Below are 10,204 nucleotides of genomic sequence, written 5' to 3' on the forward strand. Positions count from 1 at the left end.
CGCCGCTATTTGTTAATGTTATTGAGGATGTAGCATTGTTTGCTAGCTTGATGCTAATGACAGTAACGTTAACTCAGCGGGTTGACAAAGTGCCTCTGCTGTTTCACACCATCATTTCCCCCTTTTACTCTGTGTGGTAACATCCCTAGAGGAAATATTAAAAACGCTGGGGTGTTGTTGTCATACAGTTGTCTACGGCAGCGGATCGTTGTGTGTTTCTACTGGTCAAAGTGACGGCTGTGATGGGAGAATTGGATCTCAGTGAAGGGCAAGTGGTCCATAACTTTAATTTTGGAGACAAAAAAATGTAGGCTTAGTGCCCTGTGGTCCATTGCCTATAGGAAATGTAGAATACTCAAAAGTACTTTAAAAGTGCTTGAGTTACTTTTCTCAGGGAGTAATGTTGGAAGTACTTTTAAAGTAATTGAGTTATTTTACTCAGGGAGTAACGCAGTAAAGTAACTGGTTACTTTTTTAAAAAGTAGCGCAGTAACGTGCTCTGATTATTTTTAAAGTAACCCTTACCCAACACTGCTCATGACCATATTTGGCTGAGAGACTGGAGCTGTAGAGGAGCGAGGGGTGGATCTGACTGAGAGCCCGAGGACACTATCGGCACACAGCCGACAGGAAGTTAGCTATAGACACAAAAAAAAACCCAAAAAAAAAAAAACGTTTTTTGTACCAGGCTGTAAATATGTTTATTTCTGCTGTAGAGTTGGGCATTTTAACACGGGGGTCAACAGGGATTGACTCACTATGGAAGCTAACCTCAAGTGGCCATTCAAGGAACTGCAGTTTTTGGCACTCCAATGTTGGTTTCATTTTTCAGCCCTGGAGGCTGCAGCTTGGCAGTACCCTATCATAATAGCAAGGGGGAGAGTAAAGGCCCATTTATGCTCAACGTTAAATATGGATCCGGATACGGACGGAGCCTTCTGTCCGTGCTCCGCGTTCATTTCGTCCGTCATTCTGCACATTTCCATAAAGCTTACGGATACAGGCCAAACGGAGCAGTACCACTGGAAACCGTGGGGGCAGTGTTGCTGTCACTACCCGATACGTAGCTCTAGTGAGACACAAAGAAGAAATAACAATGGCAGAACTTTTTCGCCTGAAATGCTGAAAATAAAATGAAAGAGGGAGACAGGTTTTTCCCATTTCATCTTTTGTTGTTATATTTCTCCCTCTCCCCTCTCTCGTGTCCTCCCCCTTAGGTCCCTCTGTTTTTGTCTTTTATGCAAGAGGTACATTATCAATATCTCCTCCACAGTCGCCATGTTTGTTTTTGAGTTTTTGAGCCAACGTAAAGGATACATGGAAGTATGTGGGCAGTGACGATAACATCGTTTGAAACGGACGTATATGTTGTCGTACGTAAAGGGAGCATAAATGGGCCTTAAGGGATTAATGAGCACTCCAACATTCAACAGGCTGACTTGGTACATACTGGACATCATAAAGAGTCAAACTTTTCCCTGAGCTGAAAGATTTTCAATCATTTTCCATTCTTTGGGGATTTCTAAACCACTGTAGTACCCTGCATCTCTGTTGGTCTTGAGGGCTCAGGGCTGTATTGGGCTGTTGCAGGAATCATGCTGTGGGCTAAAAGAGCTTGTGACAATGTATTTGTCACACTCTGACTGACCTCTAAACAGTTGGGTTGAAGCCCAGGGGCACTAACACAAGTCTCAATAGTGTAAAACTACAAATCAACACCACAGACACTGATATAGCCTAACAGAGGTCGTGTACCCTCACCTTCGTGACAGAGCTTGTGGAAATTGATTTCATTGACAAACTCAGAAGGGATTTTACAGTCGGCAATGTGCTGCTTCCATTCATTGCATTTAAGTCTTCTTATATTTCGGCCTGGCATTTAACAATGAGGCCATTAAGTTTTCCCTGGAGGTTTAATTAATGCAAATATCCATTTTCAGTGCTGTCAAGTTATAGTCAGTACTGTTTGCTTGCAAACAGTACTGACTATAACTTGACAGTACTGTTTGCAAGCAAACCATCACCACCACCAGGTATGGCTCTTCATCAATATTCATGGTTTCCAGCAGATGTATTATTTAGGTAATATCCTGACCTTTTCCGAAAGCAATAAGACTTTAAATACTGACTACTGTAAAGGGCCACACATTTAAAAGAAGTTAAGCAGAGTATTTACTGAAGTTAAAGGAATAGTTTGACATTTTATGAAATCAGTGTTAATTTGAGAAGGTGTAAGGTAGCCTATTGCATGCAATGTTTCTGTTGGACAAAGTATTAATAACTTACACAGAAGACTGCTTTGTCCCTTTTTGACCTGTGTGTCGGAACCTGTGATATTTACAGGAATCGACAATGGCATCGTCCATAGTCCCAACTCTATGTCACAGTTTACATTGTCATACTGCCCAACCATAGTCAACAGTGTCAACAATGACCTGTACAAAATGGGGGGAAAGACACTATCAGAATAGGTTTTGTTGACTTGTATTTGATAGGAATGACAGTTTGACATCAGTGTGGAAGAACCACCATTTTCCCCCACCATCAGCATCACCATCATTTCAAAATTCAAGAATACACTCCTCTGGATGAAGCATGTTCTAAAGAGAGTATGAGATGAAGTGAAGGCAAAAAATAGATCCATGCAAGCAGATCTTTAATCATCCACTTTCTCCAGGCCGATTTTCCCAACCCACACAGCCATCTGAACCACTAACCTTTAGGCTCTCACCACCCTGAAAAGTACATCTTCTGTTAGTGTGGAAAGTTGGCAAATATCATTTGAGGGTGGATAGTGGCAGCACTGAGGATGCAGCTAGAAGAGGCGGTAATGAATGAACACAGGGCCAAACCATAATCCTCCCCGAGGGGCTGTTTATCAGAGCCAACACATCCTTCAGCATTTGCACGTGCACACACACATGACATGCTGCTGTGATGTAGAGAGCGCTAATACAAGCCTTGCTTCCATGCTCCTGATGAAATACCGCCCTTCCCCATTAGGAAATTTAAAGTCAGAGCTATAGGACAAACTACAAATCACTAAAATATGTTTTACTTTTGTTATAATTAACTTCCCAGAAAACACTTACGGCCATTCATTCATTGTTACCTCCATTAGTCACTTCTCACTTCTATGCCCTCACTGTGTTAGAGCCATTATACAAAAGCTTGTAGTAAGAGAAGAACTGTAGAAGCACAAGAAGTCCGCAACACAGCACCACTTTCCCCACATGAACCATCACTCAGACAGGAACCTAAATCACTGTCTATGCAATGTGAATGAAAACAGTGCATTTCATCATCTACTTGTCAACAGTGCACAAGCGCCTTACTGTGGACTCACCAGATGTATGGACTCCTTATCTGCAGATCCCTCTGTACTGATAGACGACTGCTGGGGCCTGGTGCCAGGATGCATGTTCTAAATGAGACAACAGAATAAAAAGTGTGAATGTAAATGAAAGACTCAGCATTTGGCTTTATTGAGTAAAGTATAATGGATATGTGGTAGATTAAACTGTGCATAACTGAGCATCAGTCATCTTCAGACAAATGCACTTAGTAGAGTGCAGATCTCTCTTCTTCTAATTCCAGCAGACATGCCGCAGAGTGTTTCAGAAGCATCCCAGAAACGAATAAAAATACACACATCTATTTGTGACAGAGCTGCAGTGCATTGCACAGAGCAGATCGAATTCTCCTGCTAATGCACATTTTATGCAAAGCATAGATACAATTTTATTATGAGGATAAATGTATTTTTAACAAATTGAGCATAGCGTTAGTTCAGGCAGGACACGATAAGCTCAGCTCACATCCCAGCTACATCAGCTGATCTCAAACAGTCCAATCAATTGACAGACCATTCCCTTCCATCAGTGAATTGACGAAAGGGAGTCAGCGAATAGATCACCTGATTACTTTCTATGCAACCAACTGGTAAATCTCATTCAAGGCGCCTTACTTAAACTGCTTTGGCCTGCCTCCTGTTGCTGCTTCCCCATCTCCACCCCAGCTCCTCCTTCTTATGTTGTGTCTGATTTATCAATATCATTTCTGTTTATCATTGATGCTTGCTCTGTTCTGTTCAGGGGGGTCTTTGCTGCTGCTCTCACTGCCTTAGGCTTTCCAAATATACACATGAAAGGGCAGAAAGGCATGCTCTCTCTGCCTTAGGCTTTCTGCATAGGCTTAGGGAAGGCAGAGAGGCCCCAGAACAGAGCCATTCCACCAAATATAATACTGCAAATGGAAATGAAGTTTTCTTTGACTAGAAAGATCTTGACTGAACTAAAACACAGCCACAAATGTTTGATCCATGTTGTTCATACCTGGACTTTTAACATTATTAACTCTGTCTGTAAGCTAAAGGACAACAAAATAGGAAATAATAACAAAACTTAGAATTAAAATAGATTTAAAAATTTTATCTACATATGGTAGAAGAACAAATATTAAAGAAAAATGACCAAATCAGCAAAGTCTATCTGCAAATGTACAAAAACAGGCAGGCAAAATGCTCCACTTCTGAAACACTCCGATTGTGGTATGACACCATGTGGTGGACGGAACAAAAGCAGGTTGCAGCCAAGCTGCACCCAGTGGAATTGTCCCTCCTGTTTCCCTTACAAAGATGGCAGTGAAGATAACAAAAACAGGGACTACTTCATCTCTTATCATGCCTAACTTTAGTGGATCATAACACATAGGGTGTGGAATCAATCTGCAGATGCTCCAACTCAAATTGAGACCAAACGTTTTTGTGGATGTCAGTTTTTGAGCCACGATTAAGGCCAAAATGTGGCCTGCAACAGATGGTAAGGCTTGTTGTTTTTAGGTGAGAAGATTTCTGGAAAACTTGAGGTCCATACCAGCTGGTGAAGAGGAATGAGAAGTCAGCAATTAAGGACAGTATATCACAGCCAATAAAACAGCTTTTAAACAATTGTTAATCTCTGCAACCACGAGAGATCTTTGAGCATACAGTCATATGTGTGTACACAAAATATTACACTAAATGGTCCAGTAGCAGGGTTGGGGGAAAAAAATCAATACAGCATTGTATTGCAATATTTTTGTGTGGCAATATCGTATCATCACACAGTGCCAAGTATTATTATTTTTTTTATTATTCAAATCATTAATATTGAAAATACAAATTAAACTTTTGGTGGCCTACTAGAATAATATATTGAATTGCTTTTTCAGTCCAGTGGACATATGTGAAGTGAGATCAACAGACTGAAAACTTTACCTTATTAGATAAAACTGAGGTTTACTGGCTAAAGCTGCAAGTTAACTTTATTATGGCAGCATTGCATATACCTGATTTGTCATCCTTACACAGTTAAAGGAAATTCCAGTTTATTACAACTTGTCTCTTATTTTTGTTATTTGCATGTCATTGACAAGAGGAAGTCCGATGGTACAGCAAACAAGCAGGCAGGTGATCTGACAGGTTGTAAACAAGCCAACAGTCCAGATTATCTAAACAATTATTTGAAGGTCAAAATTAATGTGAACAAACCTTGGAACTCATGCCATGCTCTCAGCAATTTATATTAATATGTATATTAGAATAATAAATATTCTAATAATAAATAATAATAAATATTCTAATATCTGGAACAATGTTTTCAGGAGCTGTAAAAGATATTTTTTGGCCATTTTGCCTTTAATGGACAGGACAGGTAAGTGTGAAGGGGGGAGAGAGAGGGGGGATGACATGCAGCAAAGGGCCACAGGCTGGATTCAAACCCTAGCCGCTGCGGCAACAGCCTTGTACATGGGGCGCCTGCTCTACCACTAAGCCACCGACGCCCCGTAAAAGTGTCTTTACATCAATTTAAAAATGTAATTTATTAATTTGTGACTGTATGAACTGTGTAACTGAATACAAGTGTTGTTTAATTCTTTTTGCTGCTGTTGAGCTCTGGTTATGTCTACATAACTCAATACAGTGACTAAAATTAATACATTTAAGTAAACAAAAAGAAAACATTAATTCTGCAGTTTGTTTGTTTGTTTGTCTGTCTGTGTGATAGCCATTGCGTCTGAATGACCTATTAAGGTATTTGAGTAGCAAACTTTTCCATTGATATTAAGGCATAAAAAAATAATAGTTAGTGATAGACTTCTGAAACACTAGATCCTACATTTCCCACAATGCAACCAATAGTATGTGTTGTTACACAAATGCCCATGTCTTTCAAACTCCATGCACCCAGTTCCTAACGCAGGCTTTTTATAAACTTGTGGTCGTCTATGACATCATCAGGGTTATTTAAGACTTGGCAAAGCTTGGCCAGAACCACAGAGGACATTCTACAACTGTTCCGAGTGCTACTCCCCATGATGAGTAAACACAACTTCATGGTTGAAAAAACCTCAAAACATTAAAGAGAAGAAAAGAAAAAAACTCTTTCTCTTTGCTCTAACTCTCCTACCCAGAGTGCATTGGAGGTTGGTATGTTGCAGACAGGCTGATGGAGAGTACAGTGGTGTCTGGCAGCATCTGAATCCCCCATCACAAAGGTCATCTGTCTCACGGCACCCTAAAGACATCAATAGGAAGAAAAGGTCAGGGGTTATCCATAGGTAAACCACAGGAAGCTTTAAGACCCCTCTCACCACGCAGACTTTTCTCTCTACTTGAAACTCAAGACGAGGTCAGGAGGGTCAGCTGAGGTCCAGATCAGTGCCTGTGCAAAGTCACTGCTGCTGGAATCTTTCCATGCCTTCCCTGTGACAATAACTTCAAGTCTCACAGCTGTGGCAGTGTGGCACACAGAGGATGGCATCCAGACTGTCAGTCAGTGAACACACAGCAATTAGAATTGCTTGTTCTGGGTTCAATTAGGTCTCACTCACAGCTATTTCAGGTCAAATTACTTAATGCAGACTCTTTCACTGCCACACATGAAAAGTTCATGGTACCAGTGAGTTTCCAACTGCAAACCAACAGTTGCAATACACTCTTGAACTCTTGAATTCTTCTGAAGCACAGAGATTAAATATCCCTCATGTTAAAAATAAATACCTTAAAAGGGTTCATTGTGGCAGATCAGGCATGATGAGTTTTACCAAAAATGACAAGTGGAAGTAACAAAGTACATCCATTCAAGTTCTACATTTCATTTTGAGGTGCTTGTATTTCCATTTTATGCTTCTGAACTTTATCCTTTAACTCTACTACATTTCAAACAGAAACTCCACTACATGTATCTTGCAGCCTTAGTCACCTCTTAAATTAAGGTTTTATACAGAAAACCTATAATGAGTTTATACAGTGGATGATGCACAGGACTGAGCAGTGGAAATGTCTGTCAAGTTTACATATGAGGTGTCTAATAATGCCACATTGTGCACACTTTATTGCACTATAAAAAAATAATCATCACAATCAACAAACCTTTACACAAAATAGTAAAACTGTTCTCTGAATCAATGAATAATAAACCAACCAATCTAACCTCTAAACTACACTGTGGACCTATGTTCAGCTGCAACAATCAAGCTAAGTATGCTCTCCTCTCCTCTCTTCTCCTCATTCTCCAATCTTTTCCTGTCCGCTTCTTAATTTGTTCTTCTCCTCCTTTCTTTTTGGCACTGCCACATGCTAACTGTTATAATCATTTAAATAAGATTTAAATATTAAGAATCCCAGAGAACAGAAACAAGCAGCCCTGCACTCCTCCTCTGAGCTCTTGACGCAGCACAGCCCCAAACTGCATGTCATTTTTGTTTAAATTAATTATCAGAGATGCAACGTAGGAGACAAAAAAATATTATTTCAGGTTGATATTTGGATTAAACAAAAATGCACAGAAGTGGGAAAGCAAGTCGGCTCACACCTGGCAGTTGGTGACATTTAATCTGAAGGGAGACAGTGTGGTTTCATGCCAAGCTAGCTAACTTGTTGCTAATGGTGGGTTATTGCCTAAATTAGACTGGCTGTATTAAAATGTTTTTATAGTGACTTGATTTCACAACAGTGACAAACAATGTGGAGCCTTTGGGCAACACTACTTTCACCTGGCTGTCCATGTTAAAGAGGAAGGGCAGAGGCTCTACTCAAATGCAGTTGCCAGACATACAACAAACTTTTAACTAAGAACTGATGCCATGAGCCAAATTTAAAAACTAAAATATAACATTATTAAAAAAAAAGAATAAAAAAACATGTCTTGAAAAGAGGTCACTAATCTAGACAGAGGGCAGGTGCTTCAGCACCACCTGGGGTCATCTATGTATGTGCCTGTTTAGGATCAAAATAAACTTATTACATTAGATAATTTTTCACTGAGTTCTTTAGCAGAAACATTTCCTGATGGTTTGTGTTATTGCTCACTGGCGCATGGTAAATATACTTTGTCAACACTGCATTGTGTTGTTAATGTGCAACTGACTAACTTGCGTCAAGATGGTCTTCCAGTTTCCCTCATTGAGTGATGAATACAGACTACCGCCATCTGTTGGTGTGAAGAGTTATTTCCTCTTGTAACAGCACAGAATATACGTGTTGAGTGGCTTTCTGCTGTAGTCTTTGTGGTGTGTTCATGTGTTACTTTTTGGCCGAGACACGTTGACGTCAGGTGACGCAGCAGGGAGCCTGTGTCGCCACTGGTTCTCTGTCGGTTTGGTGTGTCTGGGCCTTAAGAGCGGAAGTCTATAACTGAGTGAGCACTGCCAGTTCCCGAAAGCCCTAAAAAAGCTCTCTGGCTTTTCATACATGGTCCAGCCATGTACTGGGCAGGACTTTTGTATTGCTACTTTTACTAAAGTACATCTTTAGAACACCTCTCCCACTTTTGACAGTTTCTCATTTGAATATTACTCTGCTGGTGTTTGCACAATTTGCTATGTCAAATGTGTTCTTCAGCAAGACTTGATCCTTCCTGCATCTGGATGACTTACAGAAAATAACACAAAGGGTGATCCATCTTTCTAAAGTGACTTACATACACTTAAGTTACAGGGAACACAATCAAGCTTTCTCCACTGACACCATGTGGCAGGGAAAATCTGTGAAACTAATTCTTCTGCAAAAACTATGGGTTAGGACTAAGCAAACACTACAATGTGTGGTGCAGCTGTTGCATGAACAAGAAATATATTTCCATACTTCAAATGGCATCTCAAAGCCCTCCAGGCTGCCTCCGATCATCAGCACACCATCAGTGGAGATGCCCTGCCAAGGATAGGCCCAGTTCACCCTCTCTACTAGAGAACAGTCCACATAAACCTCCAGCCAGAGCTGGGAGACACCCAGAGATACATGGTGCCAGTGACCATCACACAAAGACTCCACAGTGAACCTAGATTTGATTGAGGCAGGAGAGAAAAAGTCAAAGAAAGGAGACATTCAGCAATCAGTGAGGGCTCTTACTAAACTTTTGGCCATTATTTCCTCAGGTTATGATGACTTTATACTACCTATCATAATTTCTGAGATTTGGGAACATGTATGATACCAGATTTTTGCTTTATGTTAATTTCTTAATGTCCATTTTACTTAATTAAATATGCAATCTAGGTAACCTGTGACTCTACAAATGACACAACAAGGCTGACCAGGATCCTGCTTTAGCTGGTTAACTATATTCAGTCATACAGTGTACAGTTCATCATAGTACAGTAGAGGAGTCAGTGTTTAGCTGGTGGTCAGATGTACTCGTATTCTCTGTGTTGGGTGGAGATGAAGGTGAGGGACTGTGGGCCGAGGCGGAGCTGCAGGTGGATGTGATGCTGGGAGTTTAACAGAGTCACCACACTGCTCTCCTCCTTCTGAGTGCTGCGCAACTCCATCAGCACACTAAACTCATCAGAAAACCTAAAGGAAAGATACACAAAGTCAGAAAAACATGTACACTCACATACACACATTTAAAGAAACACTGTGGTGACACATATGCCTATAAACACAAAGACATACATACAACGACATATAAAGTTGTGGAAAAATATACAGTGCCGTTTTTTTAAAAAAAAGTAATTTAGAGACTTAAATTAACGGATACCATAGCTTCATATGTCTCATAAATAAGAAGTTCAATATTTCTGGAAATAGGCTTGTTCTCTTTCTATCAATCTGCATCTGTGTTGTAAGTATTGAGCTGGAGTCAGGATGCCTGTTAGCCACACTTAGTATAAGAACTGGAAGCAAGGGGAATCAGCTTGCCTGGCTCTCCTCAGAAACCAC

At 40.4% G+C, this 10,204-nt stretch overlaps 1 protein-coding gene across 1 annotated transcript in view; it reads right to left on the reverse strand.

The window, feature by feature from the left end:
• The window catches only part of si:dkey-61l1.4 (collagen alpha-1(I) chain), an 83,015-nt gene extending 73,609 nt beyond the window's left edge, over nucleotides 1-9,406 (reverse strand). Inside the window, exons 1-3 of the mRNA XM_049579179.1 lie at nucleotides 9,128-9,406; nucleotides 6,450-6,557; nucleotides 3,347-3,424 (exon numbers count right to left, since the gene is read on the reverse strand). Coding sequence (XP_049435136.1) covers nucleotides 3,347-3,424; nucleotides 6,450-6,557; nucleotides 9,128-9,367 — 426 coding nt within the window. The 5' untranslated portion in view covers nucleotides 9,368-9,406. The remainder of the gene's footprint in view (nucleotides 1-3,346; nucleotides 3,425-6,449; nucleotides 6,558-9,127) is intronic.
• Nucleotides 9,407-10,204: the final 798 nt, after the last annotated feature.

This window comes from Epinephelus fuscoguttatus, linkage group LG6 (assembly GCF_011397635.1).
Source record: "Epinephelus fuscoguttatus linkage group LG6, E.fuscoguttatus.final_Chr_v1".
Taxonomy (NCBI): domain Eukaryota; kingdom Metazoa; phylum Chordata; class Actinopteri; order Perciformes; family Serranidae; genus Epinephelus; species Epinephelus fuscoguttatus.